At 38.6% G+C, this 27,949-nt stretch overlaps 3 protein-coding genes across 4 annotated transcripts; 1 reads left to right on the top strand and 2 right to left on the bottom strand.

Moving 5' to 3' along the window:
* Positions 1-957: 957 nt before the first annotated feature.
* Positions 958-5,624, bottom strand: LOC124382044 (sialidase-1-like). Its single transcript, XM_046844131.1, is given in 7 exon segments — positions 958-1,735; positions 2,135-2,354; positions 3,659-3,825; positions 3,828-3,840; positions 3,927-4,189; positions 4,263-4,452; positions 5,480-5,624. Coding segments are annotated over 7 exon segments (1,143 nt in total). The 5' UTR covers positions 5,561-5,624; the 3' UTR covers positions 958-1,526.
* A 2,705-nt stretch (positions 5,625-8,329) lies between these two features.
* LOC124382289 (sialidase-1-like) lies at positions 8,330-13,816 on the bottom strand. Its single transcript, XM_046844507.1, has 6 exons — positions 13,603-13,816; positions 11,449-11,644; positions 11,093-11,355; positions 10,631-10,813; positions 10,267-10,486; positions 8,330-9,927 (listed from the first exon to the last, which is right to left on the bottom strand). The coding sequence occupies exons 1-6, from the start codon at positions 13,666-13,668 to the stop codon at positions 9,707-9,709; spliced, it is 1,149 nt and encodes a 382-aa protein (XP_046700463.1). The 5' UTR covers positions 13,669-13,816; the 3' UTR covers positions 8,330-9,706.
* Positions 13,817-15,034: 1,218 nt separating this feature from the next.
* On the top strand, positions 15,035-27,561 carry LOC124382178 (transmembrane protein 268). Of its 2 annotated transcripts, none has more exons than XM_046844325.1 (10): positions 15,035-15,853; positions 17,309-17,378; positions 18,116-18,231; positions 22,305-22,399; positions 23,215-23,322; positions 23,930-24,088; positions 25,398-25,508; positions 26,315-26,404; positions 26,523-26,732; positions 27,203-27,561. In XM_046844325.1, exons 3-10 carry the CDS (start codon positions 18,117-18,119, stop codon positions 27,365-27,367), a joined length of 1,053 nt encoding a protein of 350 aa, XP_046700281.1. In that variant the 5' UTR covers positions 15,035-15,853; positions 17,309-17,378; position 18,116; the 3' UTR covers positions 27,368-27,561. The 2 variants fall into 2 exon arrangements, with proteins under 2 accessions (XP_046700281.1, XP_046700280.1); XM_046844324.1 differs by lacking the exon at positions 15,035-15,853 and adding an exon at positions 15,915-17,235.
* The last annotated feature ends 388 nt before the right edge of the window (positions 27,562-27,949 follow it).

The raw sequence follows: 27,949 nt of genomic DNA, 5'->3' as shown, positions 1-27,949 counted from the left end.
TTTGACTACCTCAAATTTTATACTTTCACCACTAGTAAATGTGTCCAAAGCATTTCTTTATTGGCTACAGATATATGTTACACAGAACACAGAACAATGGGGCCATGCACCCGAGCCTGTACTTGCACCAGCACAAACCACAGAGTTACTCAAGAGACAGTCTGCAGGACAAAAGAACCCTTCACACTCCCAATAAGCTTAAATAATGCTATTCTTGTCTGCATGCATGCAGCACTGATAAATAACAGATGTGTGGATATGTAGATGGGTTTCTTTTCAGTGTTTCAGCAGTAGCGCAGAACAGGAGCTGAACCGTTTTATGGAACGGAGAAGATGAAGTGGTGCTTTCAGTGTTGAGAATGAGATCATGTGACGTTTAAGCAATTACAAGCAAAGAACTCACGAAACTTTCGAATGTGGTAAGTAGAGAGACAACCTGAGATGTGGCAAGTGTAAATCAAATAGAGTCAAATAAATAAAATCAGTGAAATAAATCCCAAAATGATATATTTCATTTAATCACTAAAGCACTAGGTTGTCTATGAAGCATTAGTGATTAATGGGTTACTGATCGGAAGGTCACGGGTTCAAGACCCATTATTGCCCAACTGCCACTTTCAGGGCCCTTTAGCAAAGCCCTTAAACCCTTTTGTGCTTCAGGGTGCTGTAACATGGCTGAGCCTATGCTCTGACCCCAGCTTCTTTACATTTATATGTAAATATATAAATAAATAAAAAATAAATTAATTAAAAAATTAAATAAATTATATATATATATATATATATATATATATATATATATATATATATATATATATATTATTATTATGATTAATTATAATTATTATTTATTCTTTTTTGTTTACTTTGTTTATTCCTGGTTTAACGACACCGGCATCAAGCGACGATTATTCTGACTTTTCTTTCATTCTGAATCATCTTCAAATACACATTAAATACATTTCATAGTTTTAATATTGATCACTGTACACCTTCATGTTAATTAAGCAGTTAAACAGTACAAATCACAATCACACGCGACTTTATTTTTATAGGAAAACACAGTTATTATAATATATTACACTATAGTTCGATTTGATGTTGTGGAACATTTAAGATAAGAAAGTTTGTTCCGTGTTATAGCTGTAAACAGTCATTTCCTCGACAGTGATTTGTTTCGTGCTTCGATTTTAGTAAATATGAATTATTTGGGGGAAGATTTTATTGTTTTTATTATAATTTTTTACTGAAGGCTAAAATTGAGACTGATAAAATCCTAAAAATATTATAATTTTGTCTATAATTAACATCTAAAGCAAGTGAGATGTTACAGGTTTGTGTGTGATTGGCAGGAAGTTTGTAGAGATGTGCCAGAGCAGCAGTGGACCACAGTCAATTCTTCACTTCACTCTTTCAGATGAAAAATGAGAAATAATAATCCCTGGTGAAGACCAAATCCAGTCGAGTCGTCATGTATTTGCATTTACATTTGCACTCTAGTAATGTTGAGTTCTGAAGCAGGGCTTCTACAAGCCACCATACAGACTGATTTTTGCCAAAGAGATGGTCTCATAATAGTCTTTATGGCCTTTTTCATAAATGACAAAAATGTGTTTCTTGTCATCTTTGACAGATGTCAAACAGGAATAACCGCTCGGACCTGGCCAGATCTGAAATGTCTTCTTCTCCCACGAGTTGCCATTAGACAGAGACCAGCGCAGAGTCAGATTCACCCCTGAAGAACAGAAACAACAGGAAGACATCAGAAAATAATGTTTCTCTCTGAAAGCGTCCATTCTCTCGTTATATACACCGATCAGGCGTAACATTGACATGATAACATTATGACTGGTGAAGTGAAAAACACTGATTATCTCTTCATCATGGCATCTGTTAGTGAGTGGGATTTATCAGGCAGCAAGTAAAGATTTTGTATTCAAAGTTGATGTGTTAGAAGCAGGAAAAATGCACGAGAGTATGGAATTGAGCGAGTTTGACAAATTGTGACGTCTAGACGACTGGGTCTTGGACAGTTATAGAACAGTTCTATGGCAGACATGGAACTGTCCTATAACTGTCCAAGACCCAGTCGTCTAGACGTCACAATTTGACATTTAATACCCTTTTCACTCACTTCTCTGGGAGTTGGCCGGGTTGCTGAAGTACAGCAGTCCATCCTTTTGCAGAGCTCCAGCCGCCACCACAGGATCCACCAAAACGTGGTCAAACTTCAGCTCTTCCACAGGCAGAGTTTCTCCTCCGTCCAGGCTCCGTACCACCATCCTGCAGTGGCAGTGGTATCTGTTCTGGTTCCGTACATTAATCACGATGTTGCCGTCCTGCAGCTCCACCAGCTAGTGATGAAACCAACATCAGAGTGAGAGAATAACGTAAATGTGAAATCAGCCAGGCACATTTTTCAAGGCAAAATAACACGTTAGAGAGAAGTACTGTCTGCCCTTTTATACATTTATAAGCTTACAAATGCCCGTGATTGGTTAGTGCATCTCCAGTTATTGGAGTTTGCACCTCCCACCTAAAAAAACATGGCCGAATGTTGATCATGTATAGCTGTGATTTAGTTGTAAGGATTCAAACTCATCCCATTAAAAATAGAAATGCTTTTTTGGTTGCTGTGTGGAAGCTCCAGTCGTAGCACAGCTTTAGAGAAATCACGAAATCGTTCGCTAATGTGCAAGAAACAGCTCCCGAAGAAGATCAGAAAGACAGGAATGAGGAAGCGATACTCGAAAGGAGGAACATCATCCAATGTGAGAACAAAAAGACAACAGGCTAAAATGTCATGTAGCTAATCACAAACTACAAACCATGACTTAATCAGGGGTTGAATAAAAAAGGTGGTCATTTATCTATGACAATGATTCAGATGTTCACTTCCAAATAAGAAATTTGAGTACATTATTTGAGTAAATTCACTTCAAATTTTACTTAAGTAATCAAGTCATTAGGTTGCTTTTTAGTTTTACAGACAAAGATATAAGCAACTTTTACAATCTACTCAACTACACTGAATCATAAATGTATACACTTTTTACATACTATTACATTTTGCACCTCTGTTGAACGTGTCATTAAGACTTGACTCTTTCCTACACGCATCTGTTGTCTGTGAGCGACTTTTTGACTCTGCTGGCTTCATTTTCAGTCCAAAAAAAGCTGAATTCCCAAAAAACAGCTTTTGTTGAATAAAAACTTCACTTGCGCGCTAAATATTCGTTTTTCCTTTATCTAAAATAATTTACTTACATTTTATTTATCCACTGAATACTAATAGTTCTTTGTGACATGATACGGTAATTGTATTTGTTAATTAACTTTTTTTAAAAGATTGCTTTACTAGGTTGTATTTTTTTGACCCACGTGTTTGAAGCGTGTTGATGGTTAACGCGGTGTCGAGGTGTACAATTCGATTTGTATTTTAGGAAATGAAACCTCACAAATCCACAGTTTTGGGCTTTTTCTAGGAGAATTATTGCATCCTTGAGTCCAATACAAGTCAAATACTCAAATGCTGTTCGAATCAGATAGAAGACTTTTACTCATATCATTTTGAAATTGGTGACTTGTAATGGAGTTTAACTCAAGTATGATTTACAGATACACTTTATATCTCTGGACAAATATCTAATGTTCATACCTGACACTCATCAGGGTTGAAGTCTTCTTTCTGTTTGGGCTGGTTATAAGGAATGCTCTTCAGAGAACCTCCGTTCCTCCAGGTGCGCCCGTGATCGTCGCTCAGGATACAGAAAACCCCGTCGCCCTCGATGGTGCCGTGACCGCAAACCACCAAACGCCCTTCGCAGGAGGATAATGCTTCTGTTAGTGTAAAAAAAAAGAGATTTTTCATTGCAATAATAACGACTGACACAAAATTGCCCAAAAGCAAGACCTAGAGATGGTACCTGAATGCCAAATCCTGGTCCTGGGATGAAGCTCTTGACCCCAAGTTGGACGGAGAGATTTCGAGGAGCGCTCCAAGTCACACCATCATCCAGACTTTCTATTAACATGGTGCTCGAAGGGCTGCATTTATAGCGGTAGAAGCACAGAGAATAGATCAACATCAGGGATCCTGTTTCTTCATCCACAACAACAGAGCCTAAGTTTGAGCCATCAGTGTGAAACCCATCATCCACTATAAAGGAAGTTGGAGACCATGTAGCTCCTAAAGCAGAAGAGACCATTAACACAGGATGACGACTTTATATTGGTGAGAGAGGCTACACTGGATAACACACCTTTATCTGTGGAGCGCCGCATGGCTATAAATTTGGCCTCCATGTCAGTCGAGGATGTTTTTCGAGCCTCTGCGAACGCCACCAGATGTCCACGCGGGGTGAAGCTGAGAAGGGGAATCCGGTATGTGTGCACGTTCCCGGCTCCGCCGCCCATCCACAGCAACTGCTCCTCAGTAATAATAGGATTGAGCTGATAGAGATAATAGAAAGTGAGATCTTTTACATGCACCTGTTTCAACAAACAAGTCCATTTTTGTGTGCAGTTTTTGGCAACACGAACCCGAATTCATAACATTTTTTTTTTTTTTTTACTTGATGCTTTCAGATATGAAATCAGTTTATTTCTCTTGATCTGACTAAAACGTAAGATTCTTTGGCTATTTTACAACAGAGCTGGTTTCGAGTTGGTTGCTTAGTGGCATTGAACTTTGGATCCAAAGGTCATGAGTTCAAATTCCAGCCACACCATGCTGCCACTCCTGGGCCCCTGAGCAAGGCCCCTAACCCGATAGCTGAACAACAAAACAGAAAGAGTGAAAAGCACACGTTGTGCTTTCAGACAAAGATTTCAAATGTAGGCAAAACTGTATGGTACCTCCAGTGTGCTCTTAATGGGGATAAAGAACTTCAGGCTGTAGCCTTGGTTAAACATGCTTAATTTCTTACTGTAATTTCTTACATGCGTAACGGTATCATAATATGAACAAAAGTAAACAGCTGTCATGAGATTTCGATTCGTAAGTCATTTTTAATGATGGATCTTGTATATTATTTCAGTGTCTCAGTGTTTAATTCTGATCAGAAGGTTGTGAGATCAAATTCAAATGCTGGGCCCTTGAGCAAGGCCCTTAACTACTCATTTGAATGAACGAGTTAATTATAAGTCGCTCTGGATAAAGGCGTCTGATAAATACTGTAAATATAAATAGAATTTGAAAGGGGACATAAACTAACAATATAAACCAGTTGATTTTCACCCAATCTGGCAACCCTACAATCCAACCCATATTTGAACACAGGAATTTTTTTACAATCATTATTGTCAAATGTATCTGAATAATACCATCATGCAAACCAGGTGCTTTTCCTGCTACAGGAATTTACATGCTGACCACCTGACACAACACACACACTAATCACCTGACACAAACAATAGATTGTATAAAGAACAGTGAAAATCACAGGAAAGAAAAGTTGTAAATATATGTATATTCTACCTTGGCATCTTTTGAGATGGCATAACGACCACAACAAATCCAACACAAACACCAAATGGAGAACTTCATATCCGGAAACATGACTGAATAATTCAGCAGGAACTCAGAAACACACCATGTCTGAAAACCTAGAACTTGTTTGACAACCAGCACACAACTTGACACACCCAAAAACACCTGACATGCAGTGAAAGTTCCGTGCCACTAGGGGCGCTGTAACACCCACATCCACACAGTAAAGCTGTCCCAGATTAGCATTAAAGTAAATGTGTATTCTAAAACATACCATGTTTTAGATTTGTTTAGTGATTCTGGTGCTAAAGAAGTGTATTTTGGTGATGTATTTGTTCCTCTGATGTAATTAGGTTTAAGAGAAAAAACACAGTGATGTTTTATTTCCTTTTTTTGTTCCTCGCACTGTTGCACTAATTTTGGCAACTTTACTAGGTACCGATCTATGAGATGATGAGCGTGATTGCTGAGAATGAAGCTAAATTAAAGCGTGTAAAGTTGATTTTTGTGGACAGATGATGTGTAAAAATGAGAAGGTGAAAGAACTTGATAGACTAAAGTACTAATTTGACACGAGAAGTCGACCGATAGTGGATTTCACCGATACCGATAGCTAGGTTGGATTGTACTTGCTGATAACTGATTAATCAATCAATATATTTAAAAAAAAATGGACACTAGAACACTCCATGTAAAATAGTACTGAACTTTAATACAAAAAAACAAACAAACAAAAAAAAAACTACTGAATCACGAAAATGTTCTAAATGAAATACATAATTAATAATTATAGTATAGCCCTCTCTGTGCAGCACGCAGTCTCACATGTAAAAAATAAACAGCACGCAGTGTCACTGAATTGTCTCTAGAGGCCGCTTTCCTAATAACAGCTGATCGGAAGCCTGGAAAAACTATCTGTATAGATTAATCGGCAAAAACAATGAATCGTTTAACAGGAAACTCTTCACTAAAATCCAAGAACTCTGATTTTGAGTCTTGGACGTGGTTGTAAAGCAAATTGCTGGCAGTTCAAAGTGGATTTGTGCTTTTAATGTTGTTTTTTTTTAGATTTTCATGCTACCACAAAAAAGATATATATAAACCATTAATCTATCATAAAACGACCAGATTAGGACAAAATGGATGAAAGTACAGTTTCAATAAAATGGACCTAACATGTTTATGGTGTTCTAAAAAGTCCAGAGTAGCCGTTAACTGCAAACGGTCGCATTTCAGGCCACTGGGGTTCATGTTATCTGTGTAGGCAAGAAGAAGTGTTTGTCCTGCTTATGTTGTGCTGCTTTAAATGCAGTCAGGTGCAGGATATGTGTATGTATGGACTAAATGTATATTAATAGTGGGCGGTTTGCTACTATAATAGACTTTATTGCAGTATTATTATTATTATTATTATTATTATTTGTAAAGGCTCTATAGTCATATATGGCATTGTATACAGCAGTGTAAAGTATTTGAGTACATGTACATTGTTACTTGAGTTACTTGAGTTTTACTGAGTATCAAATACATAAGCAATTTTTACTCTCTACTCAACAATATTTATGATTCAATGTCTACTTTTTGACTCCACTATATTTGGACAATAACCATCACCTATTACATTTTACATGGTCGCTCTATCTGCACCGGCTTATTTATTTAGTAGAAATAATTTCCATTTTATTTGCCCACTGAATACTAATGGTTCTTGAACTTTGTGACATCAATAATTTTATTATTTGCTAAATGGAGATAAATATTTTGAATGATTGCTTTACTAATTTTTTTCTTTTTGGATCGTCGGTTTATTCCGGCGTGATGATTCACATTAATGCAGTGTTGAGATGCAGTCAAGTCAAGTTTATTTCTATAGCGATTTTCACAACAGACATTGTCTCAAAGCAGCTTTACAGAAATTAACAGTGAAGGTGAACGATGTGTATTTATCCCTGATGAGCAGCCATGGCGACTGTGGCAAGGAAAAACTCCCTTAGATGTTATGAGGAAGAAACCTTGAGAGGAACCAGACTCAAAAGGGGAACCCATCCTCATTTGGGTGACATCAAGACTGTGATTATAAATCTTTAAATACAATACAGAACACTGGAGAGTGAGAACTAACATGAGCACTTGAGTGTAAGATTATGAGTAATGTTCTTTTTACAGTCTTTTACAGTCATTTGAGGTTATAGAACCAGGAGCTACTGAGCAACTCATAAAATAGCTCAACATTTGCGATCATCACAGATCCAACACCAGCTTCTCCATGCCAGAGCCTTTAAACACTCCAGGAGGTCCAATGTCCAAAACTCCACACATGTATTGGGATCCAATTGGCGCTGGTACGTCTCTAGACGGTTCAGGATGTTTGCAAGTTCGGCATCTACTTCTTTTAAGGTCCAAATCTTCAGGTGTACAATATAATTAGTATTTTAGTAAACAGAACCTCACAAATTAACATTTTTTTTGCTTTTTACTAACATGTATTTGTGTTGTTATAAGCTAGCGCAACTTTGAGCCAATGTCCAATGAGTCAAATACTTAAGTACTGATTAGATCAGATACTCCAAGACTTTAAATCAGGACATATTGGAATTGGTGACTGTTGGAATTGGTGACTTGTACTTGTACAATTTAATGACTGCCGTGTTTGTTGGTTTGAGCAGCACAGAATGTTCAAGAATGTTATGCACATATCCGAACATATCTCCGTATGCCATTATTATTTAATATGTTGTACAAGCACAATATGGCTTTTTTTGTACTTCGATCTGAAAGCATCAATGGTAATTTTTCACACCTAATATTGTAATGCACTTAAAAACAGAGGCACAAAAGTTCATAGAAAACGGTCTTTATTTACTACATGCTGCAAAATTACAGCCCTGAGTCTCCTTCACAAAAAACCTTACCTCGAAAAATATAAGCTTGAATGATTTGTACTTCTTTTGCAATCATGTGTAAATCCCTTTAACATATTCTTGCAAAAACCCTGCAAGTGTACACAATATACTATATATATATTGACACTCATTCCTGTTACGTGAAAACAATTTCAAGAAGATCAGGACAATCTATTCATTCATTCAAGAAACATTCAAACAAGTAAATCATGAGAAACGTCCTAAATGATCTCACGCTTTCAATCTGCAAATTCGATATCAATTCAAACATTTACGAGTAAAGAAAAATGTATTTTGTAGGTTTAATGTTGAATACAAATGCACATCTGACAGAAGAACTATGTGGCACCATCGTTGTGAGTTCCTCCAAGACCTTGGAGATGTCTTCATATCCTGTCTATATGTTTGTACTGAGTTCCTCCCAATTCCAAAACACAGGGATGCCAAATCTTTTTCATATTAGGTGGTTTCTAATACATTACACACACACACACACACACACACACACACACACACACACACACACACACACACACACACACACACACACACACACACAGACACACACACACAGGATAGCTACTGTGGAGAGCTTAGTGGTTAAGGTTTTGGAATTTGCATCAGAAGATTGTCAAACAAGGCTTTGAACCCTTCAATTACTCAAGAGTATAAATCAATAAATATAAATCGTCCATAATTATAAATGTTGCCCACACACACACCTCTGTATATCCAGGTCATAATGTGTAAAAATCAAATCTATTGTAACATGTACGGTACATTTAGCTGTTCATTCTAAAAGACACCTGGGTTGATAAACATCTTGCGACAGTTTAAATCCATTCCAGCGAAGTTCACATGCTCAGATAATGTCGCATGGTCGTCGTACGATACAAAATGTGCTGTTCGGACGTTTTCTTTATCCCTTGATGCTTGTGAGATGAAACCCCGGGTGTAGAAAGGTGTCAAAGTTCCTAGTTGTAGATGATCTCGAGGTGAACATTAGGTTTGAAAACTAATCAATATTTATCAATCATTATAAATCTATAAACCTCCTGTGGCTTTAAATCTTCGCTTCAGGTGTCTGTAATATTTGGAAGACGGTTGATTGAGCTGTTTTCTGGACCAATAATTCTGGATTATCTTTCAGGGTTAAAAGGGAGGAATATTCTCCTTCATCTTCATGATCTTCCTGTTCACTGGTTGCAAATTCAGATCACAATTGCCACCTTTCCGGCATGAAAGTCATGCGACGTTTAACAAATACAGTCCCGTATGTTTCCTTTTTGCTTTCCCAGAGCACGCCGACCCTCTACCTGCCGCCGTATAGTTGGATTTTGGCCACGGAGATGGTCTCGACACAATTCTTGTGGCCCTTCTCATAGATGACGTAGATGTACTTCTTGTCTTCGACGGCGTTCCCGACAAGAGAGGTCATGGAGGAGTAGCAGCTCGGCCCGGCCCAGATCTGCACCGAATCGTTTTCCCACGTCGTCCCGTTCGTTAAAGACCAGCGGAGAGTCAAGTTTACTCCTGGAACAGACATATGACACATTAGATTGCAGTAATGCTTCCATTCACTTGAATAGACAGATGCAGAAACCTGTATTAAAACACAGCATGGCTGAATTCTTGATTCTCATTGGTCAGGACAGGAGCCAATAAATAACCATATTAGTTCCGTTAAAACTTTCTGGTCTATAAATATGCATGATATGCAAATTTATTACAAAATGTCCCGCTGTCACGCCCCTTCCCTGTTTCCTTAGTAATGAATCGGGGTTTAGATTTTTGTTTTAGAGTCTAGCTAGAATGCATTTCCAAGTCATTGTTCCTGCACCAGGTTCCGCCCTGGACTGAGGAGAAACTCACTGCTCTGGGAGTTGGCTGGGTTGCTAAAGAACAGCACATTGTCCTTCTGCAGAGCTCCAGCCGCCACCACGGGATCCACCAGCGTCTGGTCAAACCTCAGCTCCTCTATAGGCAGAGTTTCTCCTCCGTCCAGACTCCGCACCACCATCCTGCAGTGGCAGTGGTAGTTGTTCTGGTTCCGTATGTTGATCATGATGCTGCCGTCCTGCAGCTCCACCGGCTGGAGGTAAAAACAACAACAACATCAGAGTGAACTGTCGGTGCTGCGACGTGATTGGCTGAGTGAGTGATAGCATGAAGGTGCAGGTTTTTAAACCCATGTTCTAATACGCCACTAAAACTTTCTTCCCTTCTGTGTTCATACCTGACACTCATCAGGGTTAAAGTCCTGGCTCAGTTTGGGCTGGTTATAAGGAATGCTCTTTAGAGAGCCTCCGTTCCTCCATGTGCGCCCGTGATCGTCACTCAGGATGCAGAAAACCCCGTCGCCCTCGATGGTGCCGTGACCGCACACCACCAAACGGCCTGCTGCTGGACTCAAGCGTTTCTGTAGAAACACATTGTAAAGATGATCCATGTGATGTAAACCTGGCCTCTGGTCCTGCCAATCAAACTGAAGGAGGCGTGGCTTTGGTGCAATCAGTCGAATTGAAGACGAAGTGTCCAAAAAAGCATATCCTCCTCAGTATCGTTCATATATCACATGACGCATTGTATCATTTTGCTGAAGGAAATACATTTTTTCAATGATCTTTGTAGGAGTTTGAGTTACACGTTAAAAGTGAACCCTAGAAATCGAACACAGAATGAAGGCCAGGATTCCCACCTGAATGCCAAATCCCGGCCCAGGTGCAAAGCTCTTCACCCCGAGCTGGACAGAGAGATTGCGAGGAGTGCTCCAGGAGAGCCCATCATCCAGACTCTCCACTAACATGGTGCTGGATGGGCTGCACTGGTACTGGTGAAAGCACAGAGTGTAGATCAGCATCACAGAGTCTGTTTGCTGATCCACTACAACCGAGCCAAGGTTCAAGCCATCCGCCAGACTGCCATCATCCACTATGAAGGAGGTTGGAGACCAGGTAGCTCCTTGGGATTGTAAAAAATAAAGAAGGAACTTGTTTATTCGTTCGTATTTTTTTTATAGCAGATTGTACAGATGACCATGAGTATTTAAATCACCCCTATTTTCAGAGCGTTTCATTGCGATGAACTTTGCGCCAATGTCGCACCACGAGGTTTTTCTGGCCTCGGTGAAGGCCAGCAGGCTGCCTCGAGGCGTGAACGTCAGCAAAGGGATGCGATACGTGCTCACTTCTCCCGGTCCTTCGCTCACCCACAGCAACTGCTCATCATAAATCAGTGGCTTGATCCGCATCTGCGAACAGAATAAAGAGCAATGAACAAGTGAACTGAAAAAAAGACATGACTCAGCAAAATAACCAGAGATTACAGTCGGTTATAAATCTTGAAATTGATCCTCAAAAGGGCCTATAAGATTTATATCCAGCATAAAAGCTCATGTGATGAGCAGTGACCAGGGTAAAATATCACCAGGGTCAATTTATTCCCCAAAAAAACATGTAGTGCAAAAGTTTGTACACCCACCAAAGGATGGAAAAGGCATTCTGAGACATTAATCATGAAATGTGCCTGCCTCATTATATAAATATGTATTTAATAACAATGTATTAGCCACAACCCTTCAACCTCTACAAAACTGGTCATAAATTCATCAGATTCTCTAGATTTAATTTCAAATTCTGTGGTAAGTAAAATAGTTTTAGATTTTTTTTCCCCCAAACTTTGGATGATCTAAAAACAACCCAAAACGCTAATTTTGGTGAATGCAGTCAGATTATGACTCAAAATCTCATGAGTTCATGATGACTAATATCTTAAAAAAAAAAGAAAGTACGATAGGCCTTAGGAGGCAAAACAACCCCAAAAAAAATCACTGATCAACCACCATAAATGTTGGGATAAGAGTATTTTCTGCAAAACTCTCCTGATTTTTATGACTACTGTGACAAAGGCACGATGTTTCCATGCAAGCAGTAAATTTCCACCGAGAGAGCTGGTGTCAAGTTCTGCTTGTTTTTGTTTCCACCGATCCGAAAACGTGTCTCCAAAGATCTAGAACTTTATAACCACTGGCAGGTGAAGTGAAAAACACTGATTATCTCGTCTTCATGGCACCTGTTAGCGGGTGGGATTTATTAGGCAGCTAATGAACATTTTGTATTCAAAGTTGATGTGTTAGAAGCAGGAAAAATGAGCGAGTGTATGGAATTGAGTGAGTTTGACAAATTGTGAAGTCTAGACGACTGGGTATCTCCAAACTTCAGCTCTTGTGGGATTTTCCTGGTCTGCAGTGGTCAGTTTCTATCAAAAGTGCGCCAAAGAAGGAACGGTTGTGAACCGGCAACAGGGTCGTGTTCAGCCGAGGCTTATTAATACACGTGGGGAGCAAGTGGTCCGATCCAACAGACGAGCTCCTGTAGCTTAAACCCCTGAAGAAGTTCATGCTGTTAAAGGTCAACAGGTCAGAACTGTTTTAGCAGCAAAAGGGGACCAACACAATATTAGTTAGGTGGGTATTATGTTATGCCTGATCAGTGTATAGTGTGTGAGACCCCCTACAAGATATACAATCAGGAAAACATTGTGTATTGAATGTTTCATCACGGTGGTGTAGTGAATACTTTCTAAATCTCTGGTTCAATCCTGAACTCGGACTTCTATCTGTGTGGAATTTTACCTTCTCTAGATAATATACCTTCTCCCATATTGCATGGCATCTTATCTATTCCTGAATCACACTTTTTAATCTTTCTGGTACAGACTCTGGATCCTCCTCCATCACCAAAAATCATACTTATCAGGATAAACCAGTTTCTAAATAAAAAAAAAATATACTGAAGACTGAAAGCATCCCTGTTAACTTCTATTATTGTTGTTACTAAAACAGAATGGCTTTTAGATAATAAACATCAAATATATCTAGTTACACCTTAATTCTGTCCACAGATGTAACAAGACACCAATCTGTTAAATGCATTGTTGCACATTTTAATCATCAAAATCAAATCTTTCACAATTTACAGTCTCATTCATGCCCTTCGTGCCTTCGGGTGTTTCCGTAAAATCGACAGAAAATGCCGAATCTCGCTACACACATGTAATACGATTTATAGATCATATCGGTTGCGGTAAAAGTGCCAACTTTAGATTAGTACAATATTTTAGCAGTAGATCAAGACTATACATATATATGTGTGTCTACAATGCTTAATTATACTTTTAATTATTATAATAAGGCACGTTTTTTTTTACCTCTGATTGCAAGGCAGAAGCCTGCAGGAACATCCAAATCAAACCCAAGTACGGAAATAAACCCATACTGATGGTGTCCTTTGGTTCTTGGAAGTTCTTTGTATGGATATCTGAAGATCCACAGACGTTCTCACTACACACACACTATAAAGACGACCATCGCTTCTTCAAACGTTATTCCGGAACCGTGTCATATGATGTTTATGACATAGCGCCGCCGGTCACGTGACAGTTTTGCTGGTGAATTGATGAGAGTCATGGATGCGCAAAGAAAGCGCAGACCCTCCTTTTTTTTTTTTTTTTTTTACAAAAAATATTTTTGTAATATTTTGCTAATACGACCATGTTATAAATTAGACATTATATTTACACTACATCTCATGCAGATCCAGTTACAGGAGTAACTCTTCCTTCCAACAACTATACTTGTATTAAAGTAGAGCTAAACTCTAAAATTAAAAGTGCTCCCTTTACATTTTCACTTGAGTATTAAAAAAATCTATTCAAAGTACTATGATTTATTATGCCTATAATGTTCCTGTTATTCTTTTTGTCACAAGACTGCTTAATAAACTGTTTATGTGAACTCTAATGTTGCTCTCAGAACACCGATCTATAAATACAGTGATATTAATGAGTCAAACACTGATTGCTATCTGTTCTAATTATACTTTATTTATAAAAATTTTTTAAATCGCGCAAATGAGGCCCAAGGGTGTTGTGATGAGTTCGAGTCTGGAGTTTCTTCCATTACTTCTCTCAAAATGTTCATCTTGGTGTTGAACTGACGCTGAACTGTATGTCGGTGTTACACTGATTGGTGGTTTGCTGCGAGATTGACCAGTTAGGTTTTTATTCACTTATAAATAAAGAGTACTGATTTCACAAAACGTCGTTGAGCCAAAATTAACATATATGACTTTGAAATGTAGTGAAGTAAAAGTAAAAGCCTCCCCAAAAGTAAATACGCCAGTAAAGTACAGATATGCCTTGGGTGGTTACCCAAGAACGGGAGCTTTGAGGATGGATTTGGACTGTAGTTAATGTCAGCAGTCTGCTACATTGACTCAGGACTACAGTTTGCTTCTGATCACCATCACTGCACCACGCAACATCGTATATCTGCAATAAATGGACATTCGGTGCAACCCAGATGAGGATGGGTTTCCTCTTGAGTCTGGTTCCTCTCAAGGTTTCTTCCTTATGCCGTCTCGGGGAGTTTTTCCTTGCCACAGTCACCACCGGCTTGCTCATCAGGGACAAACTTACACTTATAAAGAACATATTCATTTTTTATCACCACATTATCTGTGTAAAGCTGCTTTGAGACAATGTTCACTGTTAAAAGCGCTATACAAATAAAAATAAATTGAATTCATTATGCAAAAAAGCTACTTAAGTACAGCAACGAATTACATTTACTTGGTTACTGTCCACCACTGTTCATCCATTGTGATCTTATTATTCATCTGATCCTTAATAGTCATCAAATAGTCATAAAAGCTTTTCAGTTTTAGATGCATGCTCATTTTCTAGTAAAAAAAGAAGTATAAAAACATTATAAATCCAGACTTTCTTGTGCCTTTACAAAATCAGGCACAATTTAACAGTTTCTCAAAAGTCTGTGGACATCCGATCAATCACATCTTTAAGCGACTCATTGCAGATTTATCCCATAATTTCTACAATCCTGGGAAGGCTTGTTCGAGCGGGGAATCGTTCACCTCCTTAGTGAGACCAGACGCTGATGCCAAATGAGAAGGTCTCATTCCTAAGGTGTTCACTGGGGTTGAGATCGGGGCTCTGTGCAGGGTTTAGCTCCTGTAGTTCCAGTGAACTTTGCTGCAACAGTTAAGGGGGGACCCACATACTGTATAGTTCTGAGGGTCGGGTATCTACAAAAACTTTTAGCCCCTGGAGTGTAGCAATGTAGAAGTGGTTCATTTAAAACTAGAAAAAGGTCCAAATATACAGGACAGGTGTTGGGTGAAACTGCAGGATAGCAGACATAAAGAACACAGTTTGATTCAGGTATTTTTTATATATAACGTTTCATAGGATATCTGTTGCTTTTATTCAGTCAAAACAAGGTGCTTAAATTTTGGCAAAGTTCAATGCAGGTATAAAGTCCAAAACAGACAAATATGGCAGCTTGGGGAACCTTTCTAACCAGGCCTGAGTGAATGCATCAGAAATTATTTCAGCGTCGGCGTAAACAGAGATCAGTGGAGTGAAGAGACACGAAGACAAGGTTTGTGGTAAAAAAAAAAAGCTGTCAATGATTTTCACCTCAATAGATGTGGATGATGCTGAAAACTAATTTTCCCAACTTATAACACCCCCAAAAATTGCTTTTATTCTATATAGGACAATGCATGAGATCTTTGAGTTGAGTTGGAGATTTGTACTAAGGTAAAATAAAAGTATAGACATCTTTTTATTATTATATTTAGTCTAAATATGATTTTGGGAAAGGTTTCCCCACGTGTAGACACACACAAAATGTATCTTACCTTTCTTAATGATGCTTTGAAGCTTCAATAATGTGTTTGCTGATTGGCAGGGAATATAATCAGTGCACACATGCATAATTCATGAAATGTATACAGTATATTTATGTGAAACAAGATCTGGTATTTTGAACATTTGGTGATCTTTACCTCAAGATGGCAGCAGAGAGACTTATTCATTATGTAGTAACATGCAACATTGAGTTATCACTTCATCAGGCATGCCACTGGTCATTGTGTTGAGGAAAATCATTACTTTATTACTGACTGTAGCACATTTGCTATCAATCAGTGTGAATGGCCAACTGATATTACAATAGTCTTGTTGTGATCTCCTTCCTTTAATAGAACTTGAGCATGTCGAGATACAGCAGAGAGGCTGAAACTACTACAGCGGAAATAGGCAAATCATTTCCTTTGTGAGTTGTGGTTAGATGTAGCGACAAAGTAGATTTCAATGGAAACCCCCAAAGCGAAGTATGACTGGAGTGACTTTAAACACACTGCCAGTGATTCAAAAGCACAGGATCACCAACCCAAAGGTGATCAGAAGTTGTAGGCTCGATTGAACGGATTTAAATCACAGAGAAAGGTCGCTTTGTTGATCCGTAAATCTCCTCTGTCGGGAATCCCAGCAGCTCTTTTTTTTCGTCGAGTATAATCAGGATTGCGAGTCGCATGCCACGCCGAGAAGTGCTTGGAATTCCTCGGGTCATGTGAGTCGAGTCACGAGCTCCGGCGTGAAGGAGAAAGAGGAAAGAAAGCCCTGTGATAAAGCAAAAGCACAATCAAAGGGGGAGGGCTGCTGCTAAGGTGTCTCTGGAAACACGAAGGAGGAAGTGATGCCAGAGCTAGAGTGGCGATCGAAGGAGAGTGACGGAGAATGGATATGCAGAGCGTGTGAAGAAAGAATGAAGACAATCAGGACAATAAGGAAAGAGCAAAAAATAGAAAAAGATAAGAACCTGACAGAGGAGTAGGAGGAGCTTCCTAAGAGAAATACTGGAAGTCAGAACATGTGTGGCCGAAAGATGAAACAGTGAATCTGCATCACACCATCAACGTGAAAGAAAGAGACACACTGACAGACAGAGAGAAAGAGACAGAAAGAGATAGAAAGATGGTACGATGCTACATTTTGTTTACTGGGGTTTTCTGTTGTTCTCTATTTCTGGTGCTATGTTTCTCATTCACAGATCAGGAGGTGTTAGAGAGCAGCGAGCGGTGGGCATATGGTACCGTGCTGACTGCTTCTTCTGCAGTGCAGTAAGTTCCAGGCTTAATCACTGAACTCTTTTCCTTAAAGAGGAAACATACATGTATTTTAGACTTGGCTGAATATATCTGTATAAACAGCAATAGATTTTATAAATGGAGCAAAGATTATGAGATGTTCATTCAGGTTTTTTAAAAAAAAAAGCTGTTCTGAAGAAGATAGAGTACACTGAGGAATCTCTCATTTTGATGAGAAACTTTTTTCACGAAACTATGAAAGAAGAAGTGCTCCAAGCCGATATTTCCTGTTTCAGTTTGTTTTGACCACTTTTTGCAAATTTTGCAAAATCCAGCAAAAAAAAAAGAAAAGCTTAGGATTTCCACAAATGGGTTCATCTGAGACTCGAACCTCCAAACAAGACATTTCTCAAAACAGAATATACCTGCAGGTTTATTCAGCATGTGAGTTCATTATGCATCATGTTGTGGAATCTCCAGTGAACATGTGAATGATGTGAGCAAGAGGAAGAAGGAACCGCTTTGTCCGTCTGGAAGTAAAAAATTCAGCTAAAAGGTTGCTGATTTTCATATGATCCGTGTGTGATTTAGTGGGATCGCAATGCTCGAATGCTTCTGCTTTTGTTTTCTTTTTAACATTGATTACATTTTCGTTTTCTACATTTAAAATTGTTTATTTTAAATCCCAAATATATACATATACTTACACACATACTTATACATTTGTGTATGTTAAAAAGGTTATTTATCTTATATATACATTTTCTTAGCATGGCAGACGGGACCGGACAGTGCAACAGAGGCAGATGTGATCCTGAATCTGGGATCTCATCAGAAAACCCCCGAGTCCACAGAACAAACAGCAGAAGGTCCCAATGGACAAATGGTACGTTTGAGCAACATGAAATTTCCCTCACGGGGATTTCTAAATTCTGAAATGAAGCATGTGTGAAGCAAACGTTTGTATAACTTGATGGTTTTCCAATTTCTAGCTTTCACATTATACCTACAGAACAGGTTTTCTCATGTCTGGACAAGACCAAATTTTTGAGAGGTTAATAGATAGATAAACAGACAGACAGACAGACAGACAGACAAATAGATAGATAGATAGATAGATAGATAGATAGATAGATAGATAGATAGATAGATAGATAGATAGACAAGGACAGACAGACAGACAAGGACAGACAGACAAGGACAGACAGACAGACAGACAAACAGACAGACAGACAGACAAACAGACAAGGACAGACAGACAGACAGACAGATACTTTATTCATCCCAATGGGAAATTTACATTTAATGCAGTAGTTGCAAACACAAGCGTAACAGGACAATAAATCTAGATAATTTAGTATCATACGTGCTGTTATAGGGTGGTCTGATGCAGCTGCAAGTGATGGAGATTTATTTTTCAATTCATCTTTTACCACAGCAGTATTTTACTGATCATGTCTTACAACATACCATTATACGATAGAGTTACACTAATCAACAATATCATTAAAACCACCGACAGGTGAAGTAAATATCATTGATTATGTCATTACAATGTCATATTAGACAGCAGTTGAATAGTTCTAGAAGTGAATATGCCGGATGAAGTACAAATGGGCGAGCATGGGTAAAGATCTGTGACAAGGAACAAATTGGGATGGCTAGACGACTGGGTCAGAGCATCTCCAAAACTGGATGTCTTGTGTGGGGTTCTTGGGATGTAGTGATTAGATTACCAGAAGTGCATCAAAAAAGGGTGATTGCTGAACCAGCGAGATTCATGGGTACCCTGGGCTCACTAATGCATGCGAGCAGTGAAAACAAGTTCGTTTGGTCGTATCCCATAGAAGAGCTGAAAACGTTTATTCTGGATGGTGTCTGAAGACACAGCGTATCATGGCTTGCTCCTTATAAGGCTGCATAGTATCAAATCATTCAGTGTGCCCATGCTGACCACCAACAAAAGTTTTTATAATGGACACAGGAGCATAATAACTAGGCCATGGTGCGATGGAGGAAAGCGACCCGGTCTGATCCCATTTTATTTTAGGCAAAAGGTATTCCCTATTTATAATCCCTGTGGCCTCTTTAGACGGGTAATGCTGCAACATTTGTTCAGGAACAGTTTGTAGATCATGTTGACTCCGACTACATTCCCCAGCTAACTATCAGATGACACATATGTGAGATGTGCTGGACAAACTTCCAGCATTTAAAGGATCTGCTACTGTTAACTGGCTTGGTGCCAGATACCACAGCATGCCTTCAAAAGTCTTGCACAGACTCCATGCCTTGACAAGTCAGAACTGTTTTGGAGACACAGGGTGAAATGACGCAGCATTCAGCATAGGGTGTGAATGTTATAGCTGATTCAGTGTACATCGAACGTTTGTGAAACGCCTGCAAACCATGTTACTTCCTGTTAACATTTCCGTCATAGCAGCTATAAACAGATGTTCTTTTCACAAGCCTTTAGCTTTCTTTTTCTCTCTTAAATTTTAAAAAGACACAAAGAATGTCATGTTCCTGAAAAGTGCAAAGACTTCTGTTATAAAAACCTTTCTTTGTTAAATCATATACATTTGGAAAGTGGTAGATCAGTAGTTAAAATGTTGAACTTCTGATTATAAAGCTGTGAATTGAAACCCCAGCAACACCGAGCTGCCATTACTGGACTAAATGAGTTATTTGTCCCTCTGGGTGAGGGCGTTTGCCGAATGCCGTAACAGTAAACTTACTGGGTTCCTTGTGCTGGAGAACTTAAGTAAAGTTTTCTATATTTACTTCGACTGATGTCAGACTTACTGCTATTTGTATTTGGCCTCATCTCAGTCTTGGGCACTGGTCTTGCAAAACTTGTTTATTTGTGTTGCACAGATTTTTTGCAAAATGTAATTACTTCTCTTACAAAACCTATTAAATGAAAGTAATACAAATTTGTAAGCCTTTAAATATTACTTTTATGAAGAAGTATGATACATTCCACTGAAGAAATAACAAGCTAAAACATCGAACACATTGTGGTAATAGCACGATGTGCCATAGAGCTATATTATATAACTCAAACTAAAACTAATATATACACCTAGTCTTTTATTAATTTTTGGGACATATGCATGTTTCTGTTCATATGTAACAAACTGTGGAAAACACACAAGAATTTTTTGCTTTCATAGTAAAGAAGATGTTAGCCTCACCCCCACAGTGAAACATGAAGTTGGAAGCTTAATGGTTTGAGTCTGTTTTGGATCAGGTAGTGTTGGAGACTTATTCCAGGTCAAAGGAACCAACAAGGCAACCATTCCATGCTTCAGCACCAGGCAATTCTGTCTGCAGCTAATTGGAACCGACTTCACCATACAACAAGACAATGACCCTAAGCGCACGTCTGAGATCTGTAAGAGTTATTTAAAGAGCAAACAGTGGTCTGGATTGTTATCTATCGTGGAATGACCTGCCCAGTCACCACAACTAAATCTTATTGAACTGCTCTGAGATGATCACAAGCTCTTCAACTTGTGGCAAGTTTAACCGGCGGCACAACAAAGTATTTCAGCTGAATGTTTGGAGAAATTCGCTGTTTAGATACCAAGAATGTGTTAAACTGTTAAGGGAGGATTTTTCAATGAACATGTAGCATCTGTACATTTATACATTTGTTTGGACAAAGTAAATCTTCATATAGTTTAATTTTCCAGTTTGTTGCGTAAAAACAACAGAAACATGCGTGTCTCTCATGTTTTGCCATTCCAGCCATATTACATAACCTACATTCCTCTTAGATACAAACATACTGTAGATCCATATCTTTCATTCTAACTAACATAAAACTGAAAATAAAACTATAATAAGGTAAAAACCAAAGGTAAAAGGAAGGAGTAGTGTTATTTCAGCTTTGTTGTGGTTCTCCAGCAGGTAACCAGATTATTTATGAGGCACCACAATACTAATGAATTACATACAGTAGTGTATTTTATTGTATATGTATTTAAGAGCTTGAATCAGATCTTGTTGTTGAAGAGCAGGTCTATATTAATTTGTTTTAATCGTTTCTGTAGTAATTGATTTACAAGGACTTGTACGGTGGAGGATTTACATAAAACAACAGATACAAATATGTAATTTATCACAGAAAAATCCCAAGATACAGAGAAATGTTCTGTAACGACACGTCTATTACATATTCATGAATGTAAGTGTGGAGTTTTTAGTGTCAGCACTGTAACGATTTTCAGGACGGAGGAACTTTCTGTTTTGCGTAACATGAAAAACTGATGAACCCTAACCCAAGATATTGTTATTGTTAATGACAAGATTTATGATCACACTCTTGATGTCACCCAAATGAGGATGGGTTCCCCTTTTGAGTCTGGTTCCTCTCAAGTTTTCTTCCTCATAACATCTAAGGGAGTTTTTCCTTCCCACAGTCTCCTCGGCTGCTCATCAGGGATAAATACACACCATTCACCTTAACTGTTAAAATCTCTAAAGCTGCTTTGAGACAATGTCTGTTGTGAAAAGCGCTATAGAAATAAACTTGACTTGACTTGACTTGACAAGAGAAAGTAATAAGTGTGATGATGGTTTTATACTCGACTCTCTTAAACATTCAGTAAGTGCCAAAAAGCACTAGCATGTCTTACATGTATAAACAGACAAAACGTATGCTGTCATTAATCAGTAAATACAATCAATTCGCTAAGGCTTAAGAGGAAATAAACACTGTAGGAAATGCTGTTAGAGGGCTGCATCACACCACCCAGACATTTGTTATTTTCCTGTAATATCTTTGTTATATGCTTTGTTTGAATAGTGTACATATGCAGTATAATTGGCATTTAAAAGACGAAAGGATTTTCATAAATGGTCAATTTGTTTTATTATTTTCTGGTGGAACTGAATGTCCATTGTGAATCCTACATCTTGTGTACCATATGTGTGTGTTTTTGGGTTTATCAGGTCAGTGTGTGGTGGCTGTACCCACACCTTCTTTATTAACACCAACCTTCGACCTGGAACTCTGCAGGACACAGCTGGAGAAAGAAGGCTTCCATGTTAGTACTGTCTTAACATCAATTCTTTACGTTCTTATACTAAAAGCCGCAACAGTTCTGGCAACAATGTGGACTGTAGCTTCTCTGTTAGAATATATGATAATCCAATTTGGTGAACACTTTCTCATTTTTCAGATTCAGAATGTATAAACACACTGAGCTACAATGCAAAAACCCTTTGTCCCAATGGACATTGCCTCAAAGCAGCTTTACAGAGATAAAGCGGTTATATATGAGGTATACGTTTGTCACAAATTAATTACATCTGGTCCCTATTCTCAATTTCAGCAGGAAATCCCCATTTGGAGCTCCTAATCGTTATTTCATTTGAAATACAATATACTGTAGTACACAAATTTATGTACATATATACATACACTATACGGACAAACGCTTTTGGACACCTGACCATTGAACATTTAACCCCCTTTCTCTGTTTAATGAATTCGACTCTTCTGGGAAGATGTTCCACTAGTTTTTGGAGTGTGGTTTGCTTGTGGAGGTTTGTCCTCACTCTCCCACATGGGTGTTAGTAAAGTGAGGTACTGATGTAGATGAGGTGATGAGGCCTGGGGGGTGTTGGTGTTTAGTCAGCATTTTAATTCCTAGGAAGTTCCTAGTTCCTATTTCAAGTGAAGAGAAAATGTAATTCTACCTCATCCAAAGACATTGTACACACTAACATTGTGAAAGCATATACGACTGGAATACATTTGTCCATACAGTGTGCATAGACACACATGCAGAGTCATATACAGTATAATGTGTAGTATAATGTATATTACACTGTTTCTATTCTGGCTGTTTTAATGCAGGTTCCTGTCGAGGACTTTGAGACTCCTCTAAGAACAGCTCTGGAACCTCCTTCTATAAGAAGATACCTGTTCTTCAACTCGTCTCTGTTTCATTTCATAATGGCACCAGTAAGAGACCGCATGTGCAATTCACTGATTTAAAAGCGATCATTATAGTCAATCATATATACAGTATATATTTTATAAACACACAAATCTGCACAATATTGAGCTGTAACCACATAAGCCTATTTCCTATCATGCATTTTACATAAAGTATTTAGTAAATTACCATTAAAAATGTCTGTATTTACAAATGTGAGTGAAAAACAAGAAGTCGTTCTGCTTCTGCAAGATGGCTGCCTTTAAAACATCCCAGCGTGAATTTCTGTTCTTTTTATAGCTTCCTGAAATTCACACTGTGTCTCAAACCACATTTGCAAGTCTGTGCAACATTACTGAAAAGCTGTGTGTGATCTGAGAGAGAGATATTTGTGGAAAATTCGTCCTTCGTACGTTTATTTTTTAGTCACATTTGAATCGTATCCTCGCGTCGAAACACGAAAAGAACGTGGACGTTGTGATCCGAGTTACAGAAAACAAGTTGAGGATAACAACCATAAAAAGATCTCACACATTCATTATGGATCATTAAAACGACACGTATTTCATTCACGTGACTTATAATTCGTTCCTGTCTGCTCGCTAGTTTGACGTGACTGGTTTCTCTCGGCAGATTATGTACGTGGTGCTGTGGTGTGCCGTGTACTCCAGCCTACACGTTTACCTCGACGAGAGCATCGTGAACCTCTGGGTATTGTGTCTGTGTGTGAGCTTCATCGTCGTCATCGTCACAGTCGCCATCATCCTCGTCTTCCACTGCAGCAACAAAGAGGCAGGGAAACAAATCTTATAAAATTTGACCCTCGGGAGAGCAAATTTACTCTTCGCTAGGCCACAAACTTCATTTTTTATAATTTCTATGCATTGTTTGAATAATTAATGAATCAATTAAGGCACATAAGACTTGTGAAGTGACATTGAAGAAATGGTGTATTATTCCTGTGCATGTGCACTGTATAGACTTAACAATATCAAATGAAATGCTAAACGTGTGACCTCTGTGAGTTTAACATGGGATGGTTGATGGTACCAGAGCCTTCTATGTCGGCACACTTGCTTCTGTTTAAAACATTTCTGGCCCAGAGATTAGCGCCACCCACATCCAGCAATGAAGTTCACAGCTGAGTTTTGCTTTTACTTCACTACATTTCAAAATCAAATATCTTACTTTTACTCGACTACATTTTGTTCTTTTGAGTGGATAAAAACTAGTCAAACACGCAGCAATCCACCAATCGGGGTCGAGCGCATGCTCTGTTTTGAACTTGTTTTGATTGGTGCTCTGTGTATCTACTGATCACCAACATACAGTTCAGCGACAGTTCAACATCAAGCAGAACATTTAGAGAGGAGGAAATGATGAAGAAACTCCAGAGTTGAACTCACCACAACACACATGACCTCATTTGCATGTTTTTTTTTAACTCATTAATATCATTCTATTAGTAGATCGTTATGCTGAGAGTCTTTTCACATAAAGTGTGTTGATTCAGTGAAGAGTCTTATGACAGAAATGATAATAAGAACGTTATAGCTATAATAAATCATAGTACTTTGGATACTTAAGTACATTTGAAGGCAAATACTTTTGTACTTTTGCTCAAGTAAAACTTTAAACGGGAAAAAAAATCCACTCTTAATAAGAGATCATAGGAAATGGAAATAGTTGATATCAGTGGGAGAATGCTGAGGATTCCACCAGGAAGGAGGAAAAGAAGAAGACTAAGAAGGCGGTTTATGGATGTGGTGAGGGAAGATATGCAGGTAGTTGGGTTGAAAGAGGCAGATGTAGAGGACAGGGGGGTATTGAGACGGATTATCCGCTGTGGCGCCCCCTAATGGGAGAATCCGAAAGAAGAAGAAGAAGAAGGAAATGGAAATAGTATGCAAGTTTATGGGGTTGAAATATACACATATGTTGTAGCTGAGGATAAAATCCTATCCATAAAATATTAATAAAGTGCAGGTTTTTGTTTCACACACAGGCCTAGATCACTTGTTCTTGAACCGGTGGAGACAGGTGTAACTGTCCTACAGAAACAAGTCCTGATTTAAGACCACTGTTGTTTTTCTTGGCACAGATCAATGTAAATACTGACGTGCGTCTGGTTAAAGTGAACGAGCGGCTCATCGGGCACGATCTGCTCCTGGGGGTAGCGGACTGGATTGAAAAGTGCACTGGGAAAATGCAGGTACCGTTTTGGCCGTGACAGGAAACCTAAAATATACATTGTGTGTTTTTTATCTAAATTCTCCAAACCTTTTTTTTTCATTAATCATGAAAGTGGAACTGTGGAAAGCTGAATCCATGTTATTATGAAGTATTAGATTTTGAATACATTATTGGGGAAAATGTTGACGGTCCAGATACATACTTATAATATGTATCTGGACATTCAACATTTTCATTTATGTTCGATTCTTCAAAGTAGCCACCATTTTGCTTTTGATGACAGCTTTGCATCCTCTTGGCAGCTTCAGGTGGAAGTCACCTCAAATGGATTTCTAACTCGAAATCTAATCTTGAAGGCGTTCCCACAGGTGTTGAGTACTTGTTGGCTGCTTTTCCTTCACTTTCATGACAGACCATCTTGACTGAACTTAGATTGGGTGATTGTGGATGCCAGGCCAATTCATACAGCTCTCCATCACTTTCCTTCTTGGATGAATAGCTTTTACATACCATATTGGTGTGTTTGGGGTCCCACTAAGTGCAAACCAGATGGGACAATGTTTCGGGTGCACAAAATGCTGTGGAAGCTATTAAAACGGAAAAAAAATTAAACTACTTGGTACAATCGCTTTTCTATAATAGTCAAGTGTATATATGTGTCAAATACTTAGTTCAATCCAAATAAATACTTTCTTGTTTTTATGGCATAAATGGAGCTTTTTTTTTCTTTCTTAATTTATATACCAAATCAGATACATTTTCTACTTTACTGGATTAAAATATGTTTCTACCAAATCATGAAAAGTCTTTCTCTCTCTTTCATAGCTTTGTTGTATTTTTTGGGACTTGGGTCCCTGCTTACAAACCCTGACTGAAACTTTAGAGAAGCTGGACTTGGTCAGCGATGAGATAAAGGTAAGCTAATTTCAACCAACTTTACAATTTCATACACCGATTTCAAGAATTGTATATGCATATTTAAAGCTTTTTTTCCAATTAAAATAAAATAAATATATTCCATTTCACTTTCTAGAACAAATTGAAGAAAAGAATGTCGCACCTCACTGTAGTGGCCGAAGTCCCGCCCTCTGAGCCGGAGGATGGAGAGATCAGTGAGGAGGCTGATGAAGGGCACCCCCTACTGGGAAGGGGCAGAGAGAGTCACGCTGTACCCAAGAAAAGACAAGAAGTTATACTGACCCAGACATTTAATCTGTTACCAGACTTTACCCTGTCATGCCAGGTACAGAGGCATAGAGAAGTTCATTTCTGTTCTGACGATTGTGGTTATAAATAACGCCGTTGTCATAGCAAGCAGAAATCGTTGAATTGAGACAGTGTGTAGGTGAAGGTGTAGGTGAGACATTACCTAGCTGCTGCTAAGCTATACTTAGCTGTTCTATAAATAAAAATGCCCTCTTCATTGATGTGACTTTCAATGAAGCAAATTACAGACTTAAAATATGGTACAGGGCTGGCTAAGTTGTATAGAAGGTTAGTATTGCTGCCTCATGCTCACAAGTATCTCTGAAAGTAATTTTGGGTTCCCCCCCCCCAAAAAAAATAGCGACTCCAAATTACTCATATGTCCTAAAAAACTGATCCAGTGTGTGTATGTGCTCCGAAACCACTGCTCCAAATGTTAACAGAATATAAATGAATGATGCATGATTTAGACATTTAGTAACATGTATATTGTGTGTGTGCTTTCAGGACATTGCAAACCACCTTCTGATGATCTACAGTGCTGTCTACGTGAAGCTTCTCGTAACCGAGAGGCTTCCCACCTCATTTCATAATCTCGATTTGGAAAGGAATCACTGCACAACGGCATCACTTTGTCTTTGTCAGTATGTTCAATACAAACTCCTGCAGTAGACAGACTCGAACTGGGAAAAGACTGCCCACAACGAATTTCTCTAAAAAAGCTCCATGTGCACAAACATAGGCCTGCTGTCCTGTAAATGTTTTTAAATTATTTTGAAGCTGCTTTGTGAAGAAAAATATATTTCCTAAAGTGGTGAGTTGTGGGGTTTCAATGTGGCTCTTACATAAAGGTTGTGTAAAAGAGAGTGAGAGTGTGTGTGTGTGTGTGTGTGTGTGTGTGTGTGTGTGTGTGAGAGAGAGAGAGAGAGAGAGAGAGAGAGAGAGAGAGAGAGAGTGTGAGAGAGAAAGAAAGAGAGAGTCAATTATGCATTTCAGAGATTATGCTCAGGCTGTAAGCATGAATCAGAAAACGAGTCAGTGAATCTGTACAGAACTGCATGTGGTGGAAAAAAGCTCATTCTAATCAGCAGAGCATATAACAACATGACTGAATAGACAACGAGGTTGTAGCACAAACAGGAAACCAGTGCAATGTAATGCACCAAAAAAGTGCACCAAAAAAGGTGCCAATGATGTAATGTAACAGCACATCAAGGGAAGCATTGCAGAGCAATGTAACACAGAGACATTAAT

Source organism: Silurus meridionalis, chromosome 29 (genome assembly GCF_014805685.1).
Source record: "Silurus meridionalis isolate SWU-2019-XX chromosome 29, ASM1480568v1, whole genome shotgun sequence".
NCBI classification, from domain to species: domain Eukaryota; kingdom Metazoa; phylum Chordata; class Actinopteri; order Siluriformes; family Siluridae; genus Silurus; species Silurus meridionalis.
Note: the sequence above shows the minus strand (reverse complement) of the source record. Positions and strands in the feature narration are given on the sequence as shown.